Raw genomic sequence first — 21598 nt, 5'->3', positions numbered from 1 at the left:
GGAATGCCCTCAACAATCCCGCTGGTACTCAGAACATTGCTCATTCTGAAAAAGACCACATGCAGTCAAAATTTGTAGTTAAGACCCGCCACCTTCAATGTTCAAAATACTGTGAACATTTCTGAGAGGCATTTCCAAAAATGCAGCCACCATGCTTCTTAATATATTTGCACTGGCAAAATGTGTCATGTGTAAAACTTGTTAACCCATCTCTCAACAAATCCATAGGAAGGAGATGATAAGCAATCCTTACTCAAGGTCTGGAAGGGCTGGTTCTAAGGTCCTGCAAGATGGGATCCATGGAATATGGAATTCTGGAGTGCAGCACTGGGAGACAGTAAGGAACAATTAGGTGGAGTATGCTGGGGTTTGAACCAGCCTCATTACTACATCCAGAAATTAAGGATGCTCACCATTGTAAATGGACATAGCTATTTAGTTTCTCACATATCTGAAAAAGACAGTGGATTTAGTTGAAACAAGGGATACCTTAAAGTCAGGCAAACCCAGGTGTAAATCCCAACTCGCTCACTTACTTGTTCTGTGACTTCAGACAATTCACTTATATTTTCTGATTTCCCATTTCTTCAGCTGTGATTTGGCAATAGCAATGCTTATCTCACCTCATAAGGATTTTCTGGTATAATATAATTGAGATAATTCATCAAAGTTATTTGATAATCTGTCGGAAACATGATGAGTATTTCTAGTTAATTTCCTTTTTCCTCAGAGCAAGAGCAATTTGAGTTTTCTTATTAATTTTCTGCATCACTGTCTAAAATTTCAATCTCATCAATTTTTAGAAAAGAACAGAATGGAACTCATTTATTGGCCTTTCTAAGCCTGTTTTTTTTTTTCTTTCGAAAGCTATGCTATTTTTTAGATATTTAATATGCTAAATGCATGATAAGGTTACAGGAATTTAGAAAATTAGAGAAAAATTCACCTATAGTTGCATTAAAAAAACATAATTGGTAGCATTTGTCACTATTCCGTTCCAATATTTTGATATACATAAATGATCTTTGAGAGTTTAGTTATGGCTTATGTGCATATTTCTATCTAGATTTTTTACACTTAGCATTATATGTTTGAAGTCTTTCTATTTCTCTCTCTCTCTCTTTTTTGCTGAGGAAGATTAGCCCTGAGCTAACATCTGTTGCCAATCTTCCTCTTTTTTTAATTTTCTTTTTTGCTTGAGGAAGATGAAGCAACATCTGTGCCCATCTTCTTCTACTTTATATGTGGGTCACCACCCCAGCACGGCCGATGAGTGGTGTAGGTCCATGCCTAGGATCTGAACCTACAAATCTGGGCTGCTGAAGTGGAGCACACTGAACGTAAACACTATGCCGTGGGGCTGACTCCTCTGTGTTGCTTCTTAATTATCATTTTTATGTCTGGAGAATATTTGTTATAAAGGATAAAAGTCTAATTTATTAACCATTCTCAAGATGTCATATATTTAAGTGGCATCTTTGTTATTGTAAATTAATATCCATTTAACATTTATAAATGTATTATATGTATTTATAAATTTCCATGTGTGGGAATACTGGATGAAAGCATAAGGATATTATTGTAATGTATTACTCATTCCAAATTGTATGCCAAAAAGGTTTTATCTTTTTACACTGTCACTAGAAATGCTTGGATTATCAGATTATGACACCCTCACTGAAAACCTTCCCTTGTGAAGATTAAATCAGATATTTAAAAATATCTCAAATTAAATATAAAAAGTGGTAGCAACATTTTTCTTTTTCTGCCTGCGACATCTTAGTAATAAAAGACTTTCTTGATCTCTATCTCTTTAGCATCTAGAACATCACTTGGCTTATAATGATAGAACAACCTTTACTTATTAAATGAATTCATCTTAAGGAATGAAAAAAAAGGTTTGAATTTATTGCTGAAATCTTAAAACAAAAACAAGCAATACCTTTACGGGTAAATTATGAATTTTTATGCAAAGAACAGACAGAATTAATGGTGACACCTGTGGCTCTAGAAATTTCCTGAATTACTTTTGACTACATATCACACACTTGCCTCTGTGAAAAACCTTTCTATCTATGCATTTCAGAATTTAAGAAAATGGCATATTGAGCTTCTGGTTAAGAAAATAATCTTATTTTTCAAAACTATTTCATTTAAAAAGGAAGCACTACTGGGGCCGAGTGGTTAAGTTCATGCACTCCACTTCGACGCCCAAGGGTTTTGCCTGTTTGGATCCTGGACGCAGACATTGCACTGCTCATCAGGCCATGCTGAGGCAGTGTCCCATATAGCACAGCCAGAAGGACCTATAGCTAGAATATACAACTATGTACTGGGGGGCTTTGGGGAGAAGAAGAAGAAAAAAGAAAAAGAATGTAGGCAACAGATGTTACCTCAGGTGCCAATGTTTAAAAAGCAAAACAAAACAAAACAAAAAAACAAAAAACCCCACTACCCTATCATGTGTATGAGCACATAATCATGTGGTAAAAATTTTATATGGACGGGAAGGAAACAAATGAAGCTCAAAAGAACGATTGTCTCTGAGTTAAGAAGGGAGGAAAGTAGGCTGGAGGCTCAGGGCTGAGTCTTCAACTCTACCTGCAAAGATTTATTTATTTTTATTTTGTAACATTGAAGCAAATATGGCAGAAAAAACTAAGTCTGTTGACTCTGGGCAGTAGGAAATGTATTTGTAACAGTATTGTCTGTACATACGTCATTACTAAACAAACAACATCAAGAGAAAATCCTGACAGAACAACTGCCTTGTTGGCAGAGAAAGAAGTTTTTGCTTCACCTCCAGTCCTCACCCCTCGAGCTTGGATCTGCTCCAAATCCAGGGGTTTTGCATATACCCAGCCCAGACTCACACACAGAATCATTGCCAAGTTCCACCACAATATATAAAACCGAAATGGAGCTGTGCTGACCTTGTTGTCTACATAAGGCTGCTCAGGTTGTAGGTTGAAAACTATCCTAGTTTGCAACATTGTGATACCTGCCCTGATATCAGTTTCCCTACATTGAACCCAGCATATATGGGGTTGAAACCAAAGCATTCATTCCCTGCTTACTCCCTGGCTTCCTGGCTCCAGAATCCACTATCCCCCGTGGAGACAGACACAGCCAAGGTCAAGCACCTGGATGTGTTATCTCCTCCTCCTCCCTGCCAAGGAGCTACAGGCTGGTGGAAAAGCTGCTGACCAGCAAGGTCACAGGCTCCCTCCTCTCTGCAAGTAGTCTCAAGGCCAAACACAGGCTGGTGGGAAAGCTCTGACCAGCAAGGCCATATGCTCCCCCCTCTTACCTAAAACCCCAAATAAAAACCCTTACTTTTAGCTTTTTGGGGAGTTTGGGATTTCAGCATTAGCTGCCCTCTCTCCTTGCTCAGCACTGTGCGATAATAAAATTCCTGCTTTCTTCCACTACACCCGGTGTCAGAGATTGGCTTGCTGCGCAATGGGTGAGCGAACTCACTTCAGGTTCGACATCAACTTGCATCTGCTTATCTTCCACTGAGTTGCCCTACCCTCTGCAGGAGAGGATTGTTACCGTAGGATTTTTGCTCCAGGGTTCTTCATTTCCAACTTTAGGCTAAGTATAGGGGCAGCAGAGATAAGCTAACCCTGATATAACCAGAAGATAATCAACATCTACAGTGCTCAGAAATACAGATACTTTAACAGCTTCCTGAACTCCTCTGATGGTCCATATTCCACTGTATTTTTGTTTTCATTTCATTCTTTTATTTAGACTCAAACTCTTGTATTGTATTTCTATTAAATAATTCTGGTTATGTTCTTAAGGTGTTCCTATCAAAAAAGAGACTTCAAACCCTGGCCTCTTCCTTCTGTCAAACCCTTTTTGTCCTGGCAGAGAGTACACTTCTGAAAGGTTAGAACAATGTTTCCTTTTCTGTATCTCAAACCAAACAATAGAGAGTGACATACGTGGAAATTAATAAAAGAAACTTTAACTAAATTGGAGTTGGGAAGGCCTGTAGGGAGAGGTCTCATGCCCGATCATACATATCAACTACACCAAGCAGGAGGAGACCTCTGCTTGCATTTTCCACGGTAAGTAAAACTGCTTTATGACTGGAGGAAGATTTCTCTCCCTACCCAGCAACAGCCCAGCCCATGAGAAGCCGTTGCTGCCCTGAACTATTTTCCCCAAATGGACATTCGTTTAGAACAGTTCCTCTCTATTCACCCTTTTTCTCTACAAAAGCAGTTCCCCTCCTTCTTTTGCAGATTTGCCTATGGTTTGCCACAGCATGCACATCCTGAATTACAATTCTTTTGGCTATTCCCAAATAAACTCATTTTGAGATGCAATATCAGGCAAATTTTGCTCTTAAGTTGACACATGTATATAACCAATGTCTAATAAACCAGGTGTAGTGAATGGTGCTCAGCATTTCTTCTTCCAATCCTTATAAGACACAGTGATATACTTGTTATATGTATTTTATAATTTTAAAAATATGGAAGTTGAGAAGTGATCCAAGATCACACAAGTGGTAATTAGTCAAACCATGAATATCAAAACTGTGTTGTTAGAGTTAACTTCAGCAATCCTAAAATTGGCCTGAGCTGTTTTCCTGAAGCACCTGCACAGCACTGACTCTTGGTCAAGGCGTGAACCCACTGATTCACAGCATTGCTTTGTAGCCATGGGTGTGAGGAGTTTCTGGGTGGTTTGTAGCAGCTTGTCAACATTATTTATTGATAACAATGTGACTGGTGATTTGCACATGGCTTCAGTGAGACCACAGAATGATTTGCCATTGGGGCTGGTTACATAAGAAGAAATATGCCCACATGACCAGCCAGCTATAAAAAGCCCCAACCACCACTAAAATTTGGGGATCCCTGGTTCTGAGTTGTCCTGTTGGGGTTCCTTATCAAAAACAGAACACGCATCACAGAGAGAGAGGAGGACAACTGGATCTTAAGCCTGGCCTTCTGGACCCCTCGCTGTGAGGCAGTCTTCAACTGGAATGCATATCCTTAGTTTAATGCTGTTGCTGCATTCTGTGTATCCCTGCAAGTGACCCTAACGTTGTAAGCATTGTCCGATCGGATCCTGTGAGTCTTCTTTAGAAATTGGACCCTGTCTATCTGCCACCTTTAGAGCTTTTTGCATCAGAAGCGACACTGCGTTCAAGATCCAGACTCATCTCTAACTAAAAATATTGCTAAGGATTTCCCTATAAAGTAAAAGGATGGTTCTGATAAAGGGGCTATTGAGGTGGTTACTGATCCACTCTGGTTTGAAGCAGAACAGGCTTTGAAATAAGTGACTGAAAATAAAACTTCTCAGGATAATATGGAAATAATAGAAAGCTAATCACAGGATCTAGCGAAAGGGAAGAGTCAGGAACTGCAAAAGTGTGGCAGGTCAGCCAAAAATTTATGTTTAGTGTTTCTGCTTAGCAAAAGCAAAAGTGAGCTTTGCCCTTTATGGCCAGCAGGTGGAGCTCCAACCTGAGGAACCTGGGCAACCAAAACTGATAAATTGGTTACACCTGTTAAAACGGCGCTGGCGCATTCAGAATTTACCAGAACGTATGGGTACATCATACATACTCAAAAAAGGACAAATGCCTTGCTGCTCCTCCTTTGTCATATGAACAGTCAATGCCTATTTTGCCATAGAAACACTGCAGGTGCTGGCAGGATCAGAATGGCTATACTAAGACCAAAACAAGCTCCCAAATGGGATGCCTCTCACCTAGGGTTGTGCTTGACACTGAGATAAAAGAGGCACCACCAGAATGAGCATCTTATCTGGCTTTGACCTTCTGACCTCAGGAGGATGTAAAATGACAGTCATGAGGCATATTTTTCTGTAGCTTTCTTTTCTTCTAATGTCTTTGTCTGGCTTTGGTTTCAGAGTAACACTGGCCTCATGTTCTAGGTTGGGAGTGTCCCCTCCTCCTTTCTTTTGTGAACAAGTCTGTAATGGATTGGTATTATTTTTTCTTTAAATATTTGATAGAATTCAAAAGAGAAATTATTTGGGTCTGAGCTTTTCTTGGTAGGAAAGTGTTTGAATATTATTTCAATTTCTCTACTTATTATATATTCAAGTTCTTTAATTCTTCTGGGGTCAGTTTAACTTGTTGGCCAGTCTAGCTAAAGTTTGTTAATTTTGTTATTTTCAAAGAACCAACTTTGGCTTCATTGATTTTTTTTTAAATGATATTTTTGTTTTCTCATCCTTGATTGTCACTTTAATTTTATTTCCTTATTTCTGCTTACTTACGACATAGTTTGCTCTCCTTTTTCTAGTTTCATAGGGAGAAAGCTTAGGGTATTGATTTGAGGTCTTTTTGCATTTCTGATACAGGCATTTAAAGCCATAAATTTTCATTTGAACCCTACTTTAGCTATATCCCATAAATTTTGATATGCTGCGTTTTCTTTTTTATTCTGTTCAAAATATTTCTGTATTTCCTTTTTGATTTCTTTGATCCATGGTCAATTGAGAAGTGAGTGATTTAAATTCCAGTTATTTAGAGATTCTTACAATTTCTTTCTCCTGTTAATTTCTAATTTAATTCTGTTTTGTTCAGAGAACATACTTTTTATTATTTCAATCTTTTAAAATGTATTGAGTATTGTTTTAAGACCTAGCATATGATCCGTATTAGTTTTCTATTGCTGTATAACAAATAAATTGCCACAAACTTAGTGTCCTAACACAATCCAAATTTACCATCTCACAGTGTCCGTGGGTCAAGAGTTGGGCATGGTGCAGATGGTTCTCTGTTCGGGGTCTCACATAGGTGAACTCAAGTGTGGACAGGCTTCAATAACATCTTGGGTATAGAGTCCTCTTCCAAGCTCATTCAGGGTGTTGGCAGCAGTCAGTTCTTTGCAACTCTGAGAATGAGGTCCCATTTCTTGCTGGCCGTCAACTGGGAGCCTTCAAGAGACTATAGACTGTTCATTGCCACATGACTCACCCCAAGACATGGCACCACTTCATGGCCAGCAGGAGAATGTCTCTGCTGCTTTGAAGCTCTGACTTTCTGTCTATGACCTCCAGACCCAGATTTGAAGGACTCATGTGAATAGATCAGGCTGCCCAGATAATCTCCCTTTGACTAATCCAAATTCAACTTAGCAACTTTATCTTCAAAAGCCCTTTGCCATGTAACATAATATAATTCTGGGAGTGAGATTTCATGATAGTTACAGTTTCATTCAAACTCTGGAAGGAGATTATACAAGAGTGAGGATCATCGATAGCCATTTTATAATTCTGTGTACAACACGGTCAATGCTGGGGAATGCTCCATGTGTGCACTTGAAAAGTATGGATGTTCTGCAGTCAATGAGCGGAGTGTTTTAATATATAAATATATAAATGTTAATAAATATATGTAGTTATATTAATACATGTATATGCAGTATATATATAACTGATATACATTTCATTTGTTGTCTTATTTTAAGATCTAGCATTTGATCTGTATTAGTTTTCTATTGCTGTACAGCAATATACATATGCATATCAGTTATATATACATATATAAATAGACGTATCTATCAGTTAGGTTACATTGGTTGACAGTATTGTTCAAGACTTTTAATTCCTTCCTGATCTTTTGCGTAGTTTTTATCAATGACCAAGAGGCTCTTGAAACTCAATGATAGCTAGTGAGTTTTCTAATTCTCCTTTCAATTCTATCAGTTTTTGCTTTATATATTGTGGGGTTTTGCTGTTAGGTACACATTCATTTACACTCTTATCTTCTTGCTATAGTGACCCTTTTATCATTATAAAATACCCTTCTTTCTCTCTAATAGTGTTTCTTATATTAAAATATATTTTATACTCTCTTATGGTTATGGTTCGTTTGGTATATCTTTTTGCAGATGCAAATAACAAATAATTTCTGAAAGATGCGTAGTTCCCCCTCACTGATGACACACACAGACACAGGTTGCAGGCACGAATTCCCGTTGTTAAGTTACCTGCTTCCAGTGCACTTATCTGGGGAGACACAGTTAGTATACTGGCCTGCCTTTTCGATTTACATGGGGGAAAAATTACTCCTCATTATCACCACTGGATTATCACCACTGGATGCCAGTAGAGTCACCTGTGCGGAAGCTCTGAGAAGACCATTAATTCCAAAATCTTTCTCTGCAGCAAAGGGGAGAGAAAATACATTTACCACACAGTCTGACACTCTCTGTTTAGAGCACTCTACAGACTTTCCTTGAAGAAATGAAAGATTTTATGAGAATAATCAGGTGCAAAATCCTGAAGGTGGATTGAGATTAAAATTGATTTTAGTCATAGAGGATCAAATTGGGGGAGGAGAGGTGGAAGAAAATAGAGGATAAAACTAAAGTTCACTGAGTATCTTCTATGTGCCAGATGTAATGGTAAGTGCTTTACAAATGCAGTTTCAATAAATCTTCATATCTCAAGGTAGACATCAATCTTGTTTCATTAAGGCTAGAGGAACATTGCTGCTTAACAGAAAAGATAGGGATGGCTGACTTGACAATTAGGTTGAACCTGTAAGTATTGGCTTCAAGTGTTGCCTAAAGGGCTGGCTGCCTTCTCGGAGAAAGAAGTCAAAGCTGAAGAGAGGCCCCGGGGAAACTGTGGGTACTGGACAGTTTTTTGGATAATCACGATGGAAGTGGTGGTGTGGTGGTGAAGATATGGTAGCAGGGATGAGGAAAGAGAGCTAGAGTGAGAGGACAGTGGGTAGAATACACTGATTGTGGGGTCTGGGTCATATTCCTCCCCTGTGGAAGGATGTGGCACCATGTAAATGACAAACCCACTGGGATAATGTCCACTGGGAAGGTGGAGTTCTCAAAGGAAGAAATCTGTGTGTATGTGTGTGTGTCTCTTTCTCATGCGTGTGTGCACACACACACGTTTATCGTCTACATTCTTTTAGGGAGCAGAGCGTATTCTTTATTCTGTGCTCAAGCAGCACCATAGTGCACGTGTAACAGCACATTAGTGCCTTGTACAATCTTTCTCTAATTTTGTCATCTCTATTTTGTCATTACAATCCCAACAGATGGTGAATTCCTTGAGGCTAAGGAGTGTATCTATCTTTTTCACCTTTGTAACCCTGGCATCAAGCATAGTAATGGGTACCCAAAAAGTGTCAATAAATGTTGAATGCCCATAATTAGGCAAATAAATAAGAGGAATGGTGTGCATATGCGTGTGTGTGTGTGTGTGTGTGTGTGTGTTTGTGTATGTGTGTAGGGGGATGCAGAAGAAAAGGAGGAGACATAATGAGGAGAGAGTTTGAAGACAGAGCTAAAACCAAAGGAAGCACCATCTCACTCTCAGATTGGAAAACAGGACAGGGAAAACGTTGCAGCATCAGATCTGATACAGTGGGACGACCTTGATACAGTGGGTCACGTCGGGAAAACATGAAAAGATCTTTCAAAGGACTGGAGCTCATATAAAATTGAGGATCTCTTTCCCCACCTGTGTGTGTGTATGCGCACAGGTGTAGTTGTGTGTGTTGAGGCTTAACCTTTACACTTGAACAATTGTTCTTTCTTATTTTGAAATCAGAAAAAAAAATGAACTGGTTGTCTCTTAATAACAGTACGCACTCAATTAACTTTTGTTTGCTTGTTTGTTTTGTTTGCCTATTTGATGAGGGGAAGGGGAGTTCAAATTTAGGTTTATATCCATCTTTGTTGACTTATTTTGTGTTTACAAGGACAAGTAGCAAAACGAGTTTTCAAAAAAAATATGTAATTGTGGTGTTGTGATTTATGATAAGAAATATATATTTGATCTTCCTCCCAGGTCCTGGCACAAAGCTCTCAAAATTCATGGAATTTCCTAAGTGAAAGAGTGGTAAAGATATCTTTTATTATGTTAATGAGGTGACTTTGGGAAGCTCCTAGGTAACCAAAAGATGGTGGCTGGTTGCCAGGGCAACCAACCTGGATTAGAGGGTTGGAACTTTCAGTTCTACCCCTGGACCTCCTGGGAGGGGAGAGGAGCTGGAAATTGAGGCCAATCATCACTATATAATGAAGCCTCTAGAAAAACCCAAAAGGACAGGACTGGGAGAGCTTCTGGATTGGTGAAAGTGTGTAGATTTGGGGAGAGTGATGTACCCAGAGAGAAGATAGAAGCTCCACCTCTTCCCCTTCTTTACCCTACGCATCTCCTCCATCTAGCTGTTTCTGTTATATCCTTTTAGAATTAACAGGTAGTCTATTAAGTAAATGTTTTCCTGAGTTCTGTGAACTGCTCCAGCAAATTAATTGAATCTGAAGAGGGGGTCTTGGGAACCTCCCAGCTCCAGCCGGTTGGTCAGAAGCACTGGTAACAACCTGGGCTCGTGATTGGTGTCTGAAGTGTAGGTGGGGGGGGGGGGGGGGGGGGGGGGGGCAGTCTATTGGAACTGAGGCCTTAACCTGTGAGATTTGACGCTATCTCCAGGTAGTGTCAGAATTGACTCAATTGCTTGGGGGCATTGGAAAAACACATGTCATAGTAATCAAATAAAGATTTTATTTCAAAGCCGATTACTTATGTAGTTCCTGAGACTTAATTGTAGCTGGCTGGTCTGCATGGACTAATGAATGAAATACATGTGATGAAACACTAGCGTCTACTGTAAAAGAGTTTGAACACCTCAATAAATCAGTTAACTCTCACTGGCAATTAAGGGGTACAAGAAAAAGGTGTCTCCTTTACTTAAATCACCATGATCCACTGAATCACGTTCTGCCTGGTTTTCTGGGAAAGGTCTGACTATTCGGCCAGTCTAGTCAGTGGTAATTTACAGTTCTGTACTTTGACTGAAGCCAATATCAGGCAAATGAAGAGACCCCCATTGAACACATATACTCAATGAAAAGAAAACAAATATTGGTTGATTTTTTTTAATGTTCATTATATAAAAGCCTACGTTTCAGGGAACTCAAACTTTGCTTTCTTAAGTTGAGTCTCTTTGGGTGGTTTCCATATATCATCATAAAACCAAATTTCCGATGGATATTTTCCTTTTTTTTCCCTAAAAAGTCATTAATTCTTCATATCCAGAGTCAGAAGGTGCTCTTGGGGGCATGCTGGATTTATCCTTATAACTCTGAGGCAGGAAGAGCACACTCTAGAAGAAACAGAATATGTCAGTTCTTCAGACATCACTCAGGTTCAACCATATATATCTTGATGCCATTTCCACCAAACCTCATACTTGGAACTCTTAGCTATTCCAGGATGAATATTATATGTCATTAAGTTCTTTAAATAATTACTATTTATTAGCCTTGTATTCAGTCTGCTAACTCTAATAAAATTTTGGATAAATCAAAACTTTTTAATTTTTGAAGACATGAGTCCATGATGCTGGTAAGGTGGTGTCTCATGGACTTTTAGTCAACATTTTTAAAAGTGTTTTTTAAGAGTAAAAAAAATTTAAGATCACAAGAAGGGAAAATCAGAGAATAGGATATTTATCAAATCCAATCACATTTGCGAATGCCCTTCACCAAGTCAAGACTGTAAGGAAACTAGTGGCTGTAGTAGACAGTGTTCCTGCCTAGAAGAGAGGCAAACCAAGTTCCACTGAGCTGAGCACAGGCAAACTCATAGCATAATTCTGGACAAGTCATTTAACTTCCTAGGTTTCTGCATTTACAAAAATGGGAAGATTGAACCAGCTGATTTCTCAGATTCAACTATCTTCCCACTCAGTGAATCTTCAGCTGGTCAGCTACTCAATTGCCATCTGTTCTTCCTCATCCAACTGTCTTCCACCACCACCAAACCACCTCCTATGTATATCTCATGACACACATTTGACGGTCCCTTCTGCCACTCTTGATGACATGGCTCAACACAGACTAGAAATGGAGACACACCAGGTAAGACTCAGGAGCCTGTTCATACACTCACCCCAGGGAAGTCAGAGTGAGCCTGCTTCCACCAAACCACAGCAGCGAGCACAGCTAGGCAGAATTCTAGCACTGTACAAATCAGCATTATAGACATGGTTCCCTGAAATGTAGGAAATATGAGGTTGGTGGTGCTTGAGTCAACTGAAGCCTTCAGGCCTTGTTGAGAGGTGATGGTAGAGATGAAGACTGTCTCAACCATCAGAGAATGAAGTAAGGACACAATGAGGAAGAGAACACTGCTCCTTCCAAGACTAGCAATTGGCTTAAATGAATTCCTTTTTCTCATTTATTTCCTTGAGAGGAAGAGGAGGGATGAGCAGTAACTAAATCACTAGCCCCCTTTATACACTGTGTTCTTACCTCTCTGAGGTATAGCTAAATCTGATCACGTTGTCCACTCAGTGAGGAAGCAGAGTGGTGTAATAATACCCAGAACTGAGAAGCAACAGCTCCCATTCTAGTTTCACCTTTATTGCTTAGTGCTGTGTGAACCTGAGCAGGTCTCTACTTCTCTAGCTTCTATGTTCTCATTTATCAAACGTCATAATGATATTTCCTTCTCAGAGATTTGTGAGAATCAATGAGATTTTAACTGTGAAAGTTCGTTATAAAATTCAAAATGAACATCCAATTCTGTATATCCGAACTCCTTTGGATGGGCTTCTATTAGCCAAACTCCACAGTTTTCCTTCCTCCAATAACGATAGTCATTATCAGTTAACATTCTCCATCTTCCTATATTTCCAATTTAATAAATCAACCTCTGTAAGTTATAATGAAAACAACACAATGTTGCTTTCGTGCCTGATCTATACTGCGCATCACTTTGGTAACTGGAAGGAGAAACCCTGACCTTCAAATCTCATATTTCCTAGTCTCCATTTCTCAGTGCTGGGCCTGATGTCTGCTCAGACCAAATTAATTCCCCACCGCACATACATACATGTTTCCTTGTTGACATTTCCTGATCACTTGGGTCTTCCTGCCATCTGCGTCTTTCTTAATTCACTACTCCATGTACCAAGATTGTCAGTTTGACAAACTCATATTTTATGCCTCTAATAATAGAATCAATTTGATTAGTAAGAAACTCTATCAATGAGTTTCAGTTTTTCATCATCAACCTTGCTTGACATTTACTCTTCCATTCCACCCAATTAGTAATTATGTAATCCCATAGCCTAACCCCTTTATCTCAGTTGTGTAGCCCCCTCTCCTTTACATAGCCTTGGCCTTCTCCCAGATGCTCAAGCCAGAAAGAATAAGAGAGGTTTTCAAGAGAAGGGAATATAAGTAGTCACAGCTTTCAGAAACCTTATAAGATTGGAATGTCCTTTATAAAAATACTTACAGCCAGAATAGTTTTGGCCTTGAGGCAGTCATCATTTTCATATAAGCTATGATAGTAAGAATAATCCCGTTCAGTTGGTATATGCTGTTTGTCCAAGACACACGTCCAAAAGGCAGGACCCAAAGAAGCCAGTATGACAGAAAGGAGGATGAAACCCACCAGAGCTGATAGAGAGCTCAGAATGTTTGCAGCTAGGCTGCTCTGAACCTGAAAAAGAAATGTTGCGTAACGATCACTCTTAATGAGCAACACATGTCTCAACCTCTTTGCCAGTGCATTGCAAAAATTTATTTTCTTATCTCTATCTCTTAGGAAGTCTAGGATTGATAGACCTAAACCCAGTGCCTACTAACGTCTCTGAACTTAAAAGGTAAATCTTGGCTAAGTGAAAGAATAAGTGAAGTGTTCCCCCCTATGCAGGACTTCAGTAGAGTAACAGAGAATATTGCTTTTCCTAAATTCTTTATCCTGGACTGACAGCAGGGGTCCATGAAGCTATGCCTGCAAAATCCCCAAGAGAGTGTGACCAAAGGCAGGTGTGGTTTCTCTCTCCCCAGACTCATTCAGAAACCCCTCGTGGAAGTATGGGCCACACAGAGAAGTCAGGCAAATCAAGTCACACCTCCTTGCACACAACCTCTCTTATAATCACACACACCTAAAAATAAGTATGGAGACACAGTTCTCAGTCTCAGGAGGGTCCTAGAGTCTGGACAGATACATGGTTGGCCACATCCAGGGCCATCTAGGTATGGATGGCTGTAGCCAGAGTTCTAGACTCAGGCCCAAGGATGGTGTAACGTGTGAGCAGAAGTGTGAGGTAGAAGAAAGAGTTTGGACTGGATGTCAGGAGAGGTCACAGTGATAGTTTTGCCTCTGACTTTCCTAGCTTTCTTGAATATTCAGCTCCTCAGTTTCATTTCCCACTCTGGGTCTCATTTCTACATTTAAGAAGGGAGGGGAAGAAATATACTGATCTCAGAAATGGCTTCCCTTCTACCCCAACTCACAGAGGGAGAATTGAGCCAGGACCATTCTGAAAGCTGTAGTTATAGATAGATGTGGTCCAGGACACACCCAATAGCCATAAATTGGAATATTAGTTAATCCCATCTAGTCCCCTCTTCTTTTAAGCACTCAGTAATTGTAGCTTTGGGGGCGCAGTAGAGGATAGGTGGGGCATTTTTCTTCTTCAAACACCAGTTCTCCAAAATAATGACTAAAGCATGTTTCTGGGCCTTCTGATAGCCAGCAACATCCATGATGCCTGGAGTGTATATTTCTTCAAATAATTTAGGTTTGTTCTGGGAGAGCCCTCTTCTTCAACCTCAAAAAGGGCTGGTATAACGTGTGACAACAGTAGAATTCAATACAAAATGGATGACTCTGGTGAGCCTGAGCTTGCCCTAAGATCTCATCTTGTATCCTTGTGCTTGCTGCCATATTCACTGTGATATCGTTCTTTTCTAGAGTAAGAGCCCTATATGCTTCCCCTAGAAACATTATTCTCATACTGTGCTATTCCATATGGTTTTCACTGGCCACACAGGCTACTTATATTTAAAATAAACTTAAATGAAAGTTAAAATTCAGTTCCTCAATTGCACTAGCCACCTTTCAAGTTATTAATAGCCACGTGGGACTATCATATTGGACAGGATGGCTATTGTATTTCCATCCTCACAGAAAGTTCTATTGGACAGCACTGGTCTAGTTGTTTTGAGTGTAAGGGAGGGTTCCAAATAATCACCTCTAATTGTAATGAAAGAAAGAGAGAGATTGTCATTGTTCAGAGCATTCTTCCTAACTTCTTGCTGCCTTTGAGAGAGATTTATAGCCAGAGCTTCCAAATTGAGTTTCTCTGCTACTATGTTAAATGGCATTCTCACACATGACACCCAACATCAAACTACTCCAGGGATATAAGATTGAGTGGAGACTTGGTGAACCTTTACAGATTAGAAAAGCTTCTCCCTATAATCCAGCTTTCCTCTCCCTGCCACTTCCAATTTGATTTTCCCTGGAAAGCGTTAAAGCAGGCAAAGACATTTTCTTAGCCAATACAATTGACTAATGACAACTTTCAAGATTCAAGAGTTCATACTCAAATCTAACAAAGCATTAGCTTTCAGATCAGATAGATAAAAGAAGGAGAGATAATTCCTCACACTAATGACATTTTGACTGGGTTTTCTCAAAGGTTTTGACAGACAGGTTTAAACAGTGACTCTATAACAAATAAACCTCTTTATAACACTGTCAGCTTCTTCATCCTTGAAGACCTAAATTTAAAGGACAGTTACTACCAAAAGGGCATCACATGGAGGCAGAATTTTTCTAGACTGGATTCCTGAGCACTGGTCTAGGATATAATACAATACCCCAAATGTGGACTGTGATTTAAGGTACAGAGGTTGGAGAAACGTGAACTGGGCAGGAATATAGATGAACCCAACCCAACTCCTAACCCTGCCTAATATCTACTCTGAAACTTGGTTTCCGACTCTCCCAAGTGGAGAGATTGACCTTGAAGAGTTCTCCCCAAGTTTCACTTCCATCCATCAAGTTGTGGGTTATGGTTCTCATACTCACCAAAGGCTTAGTGGACTTTTTCTCTGTGATGATTGATAGAGATCCAGAGATGACAAACTGCTCAGAATAGAGAGAAAATGACCCGGTAATTTTCCATACACAGATATAGCTACAATGTTATTATCATAGTGTTTATGGAAAACTCCTATGGGAAAAGCCCTGAGACTCAATGACCAATGATGAAAGACCCAAGTAAATACTTAGATACAGCCTTTTGCCCATAGAGTATTCAGAAAAGCACAAGGAAAGGCAGATATGAGTAGGAATCTATCCCAATAAAAAAAAAAGGGCCTTGGAAACCAGGAAAGAAGTTTCTTTTCAAATGAGAGAAGAAAGTTTTGGAGTCAGATGTTATCTAGAAAAGAACACGAAAGCAATGGTATGGAAAAAGAGAAGAATAGGGGAAGCTGACAAATATGGGAGGACAGAGATGTACATTTTAAATTAGTGGCTCCAGTGACTAGGGTATAATGGTAATTGAGAAAAGAGAAAGTGTGAGGCTGGATGGCAGAAAACCTTTACGGCTACATCCAGAAAATCAAACATATGGTTTTCACTCTCTAGAGTATTCAAAAGCTAATAGATTTGGGGCAGCTAAGTAACAGAAAATCTTTTGACAATGGAAAAATGGCACGGAACAAAGAGAAGAGAAAATTTGTAGTTCCAGTGGTCCCAGCATTAAGGGGGACATTTAGGTCTTCCTAAACAAATCCTGGGTCTTCAAAATTGGACAAATGCTTCTCCAAATATGGACTCAGTGACTTAGTGCTTAGTGATTTGCTTCCAAAAGTATGAAAAGAGGAGGGAGGAAAGTAACTTTACAGTGGAGAAGACTGGCAAACACTGTCTCAGCCACATGATCAAGGTTAACTTCATCAGTGACAAATCATGTTGATAGTGCGTACCCTTGAAATGAATTGATGATAATGACACTTCACCTCTGTCGTCTTCCACCTAAAAATCCATCACCATAGTCTAAACATGAGAGAAACATCAGATGGACCAAAATTTAGGGATATTCTACAAAAATCATGTCAGTGCTACTCAAAACTATCAAAGTCATCAAGGACAAGGAAAGTCTGAGAAAGTCTAGAGGAACCTGTGGAGATATAATGACTAAATGTAGTATCTTTGACAGGATCATAGAACAGAATAAAGACCTTTGGGAAAAAGTTGTGAAATCCAAATAAAGTGTTGACTTTAGTTAATAAAAGAAGACAAAAGGACCAGTTAAAGAAAAAGGTGGACTTTGGGATGCATCAGATAGAGAAACAAGTGTAGAAAGGCAAATGATAGCTACTAAGTTGTGAGAAGCTGACAGAAAAACTGTGAAAGAAAAAGTTAATTGTGAGAAAGACTCATCCACTTTAATCTAGAAGAAATATGTTCTGTGAGAAAAGAACCACTGAGGTCCTCTTGATGCCACAGATTTGAAGCTATTTCAGCGGAATTTCCAGGCCATCACTAAAGCACAGACATTGGCTCAGTATGCCCTGGGTGCCCCTAAATGCAACAAAAAGCATTTTCAAAGTGTTTGGAGATGAAAATGCTCCTTCCTCCATGATTCCCACAGATACGTGTGGGTTTCTCTGTAAGTGCGCGATGTCTTTCATTGGTGCTCAGTTTACTGTATAGAAAGTTCCTGCCCAACTTTACTTTACTTCACGGATTTTTACCTAAACCTGGAGAGAAGCCACCTGCCTCATCATAGCTCAAGATGATGGAGTGAAAAGTAAGATGATCTCCAAAAGAAATGATTATTTTGAGTCAGCTATGAACTAGATTTAAAATCAGGTGACTTCTGCCCTCCCACCACACTCAATTCTTCCCTGGACTACACACAGAAGAAAAGAAGTTCTACCATTGACCCCTTGCTCCTGGCAGACAGAAACATAGCAAGGTGACGTGAAGAGCCTAAACTACTGGCTTCGTCCTCCCACTTCCATCCCATGTTGCCCTCCTAAGGATCTCTACTCACACACAAGGCTCCTATGAATGGGTAAGCAGCCTTCAACAGAATAGAAAACGCTTGGGTAAAATGCTGAGAGAAGGAAGCCGATGCCAAAATAATTCCCAAACTCAACACCATCATCCCACACAGGATCTGGATAGTCTGTTGGAAGAAGTGAGATGGAAGATTAAAATCAGCACTTGTAAAGATCTCTTCATTTCTTCCACGGTGCTCACCTTCTGCAGGATCCCAGCGAGGATAATGTCACTGTAAAAGTTCTGGAGTGAGAACTGTGAAAAGATATTTTGGAGTAGATGCCGTTGTGCCACAGAAAACTACTGCCTTGGACCATCTGGCAGGTACTCAGCGAGCCTTCAGGCGTTTCTGCCTCTCTGCCCTTGTCTGCTCACGACCCTTCTCTCAGCTCATAATGAGTGTTAGAATCTGTTTTCCCTGGCTCTCCAATTCCATTGCTACTAACTTTCCTTCTACCTCTTACAGGAACAGGGAACATCTGAATGCCCTCACACTCTCTTGAGCACTGGCGAGGGAGGAAGCTCCTCCTTACATCCCCCAGACCCCACTGGACACAACAACATAGAGTCTTGTCCTCTTTAGTTTGCATTCCTATAGCTGAGGATTCTGAAGTTCTATATTATGAGGTAAAGTTTTCTTCCTTGACATCCACCTCAGACATTTATAGCTCTATAAATATTTACCAAGCAATTTTCTAAACCATAAGTCATAGGAGCCTCACAGTAGCCACATGATTGTATATTTTAGGCAAGGCAATCAGTCCTACTAGATTCTGAAACCTGGTCAAATGGGTTGCCTCACCTCAGATCATACACCTGCAGAGACAAGTCTAGGAAGCAGAACTCTATATTTTCTTCCCAGTCCTAGATATACCCTTTCCTTCCCTCCTCCCTTCACTCTTAAAGAATTTCTTTAATAAATCATGCATGAAATGAGGGAAACAAACAAGAAGTAAATATCATTTCTGTTCTCAAAAGGGAAGGAGAAAAGAGGAGAAGGAAGTTCATTTTTTCCTGTAAGTTGTAGTGAGGGGAAAACTCCCTTCAAAAAATCAGTCAGATTATTAAGCATGCAATAGGTGAACACACAGAAAAAAATGCATATAAAATACATAATTATTTATCACCGTTTCTTTTATAAAATATATATAGATGGGCAGCTTTTTGTATGCCAATTACACCTCAATAAAGTGTTCTTTTGGGGCCGGCCCGGTAGCACAGCAAAGTTCTAACATTCCACTTCTGCGGCCCAGGGTTCGCTGGTTTGGTTCCAGGTGTGTGTGGACCTACTCACTGCTTGTCAAGCCATGCTGCGGCAGGCATCCCACATATAAAGTAGAGGAAGTTAGCTCAGGGCCAATCTTCCTCAGCAAAAAGAGGAAGATTAGCAGCAGACGTTAGCTCAGGGCTACTCTTCCTGAAAAAAAAAAAAAAAGAAAGTGCTTTTTTAAAAAATTTCTTTTTCTATGCGGTGGGCTGGCCCCATGGCCGAATGGTTGGGATTCTGTGGGCTCCACTTTGGCAGCCCGGATTGGTGGGTTCAGATCCCGAGTGTGGACCTGCTCCATTCATCAGCTATGCTGTGGAGGCATCCCACATACAAAGTAGAGGAAGACTGGCACAGATTTTAGCTCAGGGAAAATCTTTCTCACAAAAATAAAAAAAGAAAGAAAATGTAGAGAAATATTTTATTACTAAAATACAGAAGCAACAACAAAAATCCTCAATTTCTCATATTCAGAACAGGGGAAAAAACATTTTTAATACTATCTTATAGGGAAAAGTTCTGGGGAAGGTTCAGATGGCTCTCTAAGTGGCTTCCTTTGGTCTTCAGATCAACCTGGAGTCCCTCTGGCATAACTTAAGGGTCTTCACACTCACAAGGGATCTCTGTTCCCAAGATATACACAGTTTCTTCCCGTTCTCACTCCTCCATCCCACTCCAACATGTTCTGAATTGGGCTTACCCCGAGAACTTTGACCTCTGCCTTTAGATGTTTCTTCAGGCTGTCCTGCCTCTTGTTGGTAAGTTTGGGATCCTCTGTTTGGAGGAAGCTGATGCCATTTGGTGTGAGAGCTATGAAGGTCTCATTGGTCTTGGGTTGTGACATCATGATGGTGATGCCAAGGCTGGAAGAGAAAATAAACTCTGCACTTACAAAATACAGAGCACCAAGGTTTGACTCCTAAAACTGCAAGCCAGTATTTTCCCATTAGCCCAGACTTGACTTGTCCTTTAAGGAAGGAAACTGGTAGTATGGAGTTGTAAAAACCACAAAATCTTGGTTTCATGAATATTTTTCCATAATGTTTGGCACAGTCCATTGATTTTAGGTAATAAACACATCACAGAGAGGCAGCAACATGAATATTGAGAAGCCTTAATGTTCAGAGGCAAGTGGTCACACAAAAATTGCAATATATAGAAATTTCTCTTTCCCCTAATCCTACCTACATCAATTGAATTGCCATATATCTGATGAATTTCACCCTCAAACTCCCCTACCAGTCATGAGATGTAATAAGGGTTCTATTTGCCAACCTTTTCCAGTTCAGTTCTGTACTGCTCAGACTCTCTAATTCTGCTCATTTTCTTTGGTCTAATAATAATAATATTTATTAGCATTAATCCTAGATATTTTTGTCATATTTTACTAGACGTTATCCTGCAGTGTCTTCAATCCTTACAACAACCTGTGTGTTTGTTAGTTAGTTAGTTAATTATCAAGACCACGTAATATCTAGGGAGACTCAGAATCAAAACATTTACTAGGAACAGAAGTAATACACATTTTGCATATATGCATGGCATAGAGTTAATGTTGAAGAAATATTTGCAGTTATAGTTATGACTCAGGGCTGTTCACACAACTGGGAAGTCGTACAGCCAGTGTTGGACCCTAGCTATCCCTGAAACTGGAGCCTTTGCACAATTCACTAGATCATGCTGCCTCTTCCTCCTTTCCACCTGGCAACAACAGACTGTGTCAGGGTTTACTCAGTGTGGAGAAGCAGCTGTATGCAGTGGTTTGAGAACAGAATTGGAGTCGTAAAACCTAGTTTCAAGGCCTGGATCTTCTACTTGTCAGCCTTAATGAGCAAGATCCAAGATCAGCTTGGATCTCTCTTCACTGCACCATTCTCAGCGTCTGGACTGCAGAGTTTGCCCATGGCCTGAGAACATCTGAAGAGGCAAAAGCTGCCCTCCCATTAATTACACGACCTCAGAGTAGGGCCTCACCAAGACCGTCAGAACACAGCAGAAATGCTTACAACCTGATACGCCTTCCCTTTGCCCATTCTATTTCCAAAATACTCCAGTGTCTCTTAACTTCTCTCAAGGAGCTTCAAATCAAATATCCCCTCTACAGGAATCACAGCAGGGGACTGGTGAGTGAGAAGTCTCCCAGCATTGCCTACCTGTGCCCAAGGATCAGCCCGTTGGTTCCAGCTAAGCTCTCCAAAGCTTCCAGCAAGTTTTAACTCTGGGTTCCTATACAGACCTTTCAGAATTTCTTACTTGTCTTTATCTTTTGAAAGTCACCAGTCCTTCCTTAGTCCAGTGTTTACAGCTACACAGGATGTGATACTTAGAGACTGTCGATTTGTGAAATGTACCCACACTTCCTTTTTTTCTAAACTCCTAGCATCTTCAGAAAAATCACAAGTATAACCAGCTAATGATTGGGAAGATATGGGAGTCATGGAGCTCTATGTGTGAATTGCCACCCCAATACTTACT

The 21598-nt window shown here is 40.0% G+C and overlaps 1 protein-coding gene across 2 annotated transcripts; it reads right to left on the bottom strand.

The window, feature by feature from the left end:
- Positions 1-10884: 10884 nt before the first annotated feature.
- Positions 10885-21396, bottom strand: LOC124228387 (membrane-spanning 4-domains subfamily A member 6A-like). Of its 2 annotated transcripts, XM_046642834.1 has the most exons (7): positions 21277-21396; positions 19824-19986; positions 17849-17983; positions 15871-15927; positions 13279-13485; positions 11926-12027; positions 10886-11137 (listed from the first exon to the last, which is right to left on the bottom strand). In XM_046642834.1, the coding sequence occupies exons 2-7, from the start codon at positions 19968-19970 to the stop codon at positions 11042-11044; spliced, it is 744 nt and encodes a 247-aa protein (XP_046498790.1). In that variant the 5' UTR covers positions 19971-19986; positions 21277-21396; the 3' UTR covers positions 10886-11041. The 2 variants fall into 2 exon arrangements, with proteins under 2 accessions (XP_046498791.1, XP_046498790.1); XM_046642835.1 differs by lacking the exon at positions 11926-12027 and having other exon boundaries at positions 10885-11137.
- Between the last annotated feature and the right edge of the window lie 202 nt (positions 21397-21598).

Source organism: Equus quagga, chromosome 17 (genome assembly GCF_021613505.1).
Source record: "Equus quagga isolate Etosha38 chromosome 17, UCLA_HA_Equagga_1.0, whole genome shotgun sequence".
Taxonomy (NCBI): Eukaryota; Metazoa; Chordata; class Mammalia; order Perissodactyla; family Equidae; genus Equus; species Equus quagga.
This window is presented reverse-complemented; position numbering and strand designations above follow the sequence as displayed.

Excerpts from the sequence above, each read along its gene's own strand:
- LOC124228387 (XM_046642834.1), bottom strand. The coding sequence starts at position 19,970 with ATGATGTCACAACCCAAGACCAATGAGACCTTCATAGCTCTCACACCA. Across the intron at positions 17,984-19,823 it reads CAGAGGTCAAAGTTCTCGGG|ACTATCCAGATCCTGTGTGG; the intron begins GTAAGCCCAATT and ends TTCTTCCAACAG. Across the intron at positions 13,486-15,870 it reads AAAAGTCCACTAAGCCTTTG|GTTCAGAGCAGCCTAGCTGC; the intron begins GTGAGTATGAGA and ends TTTCTTTTTCAG.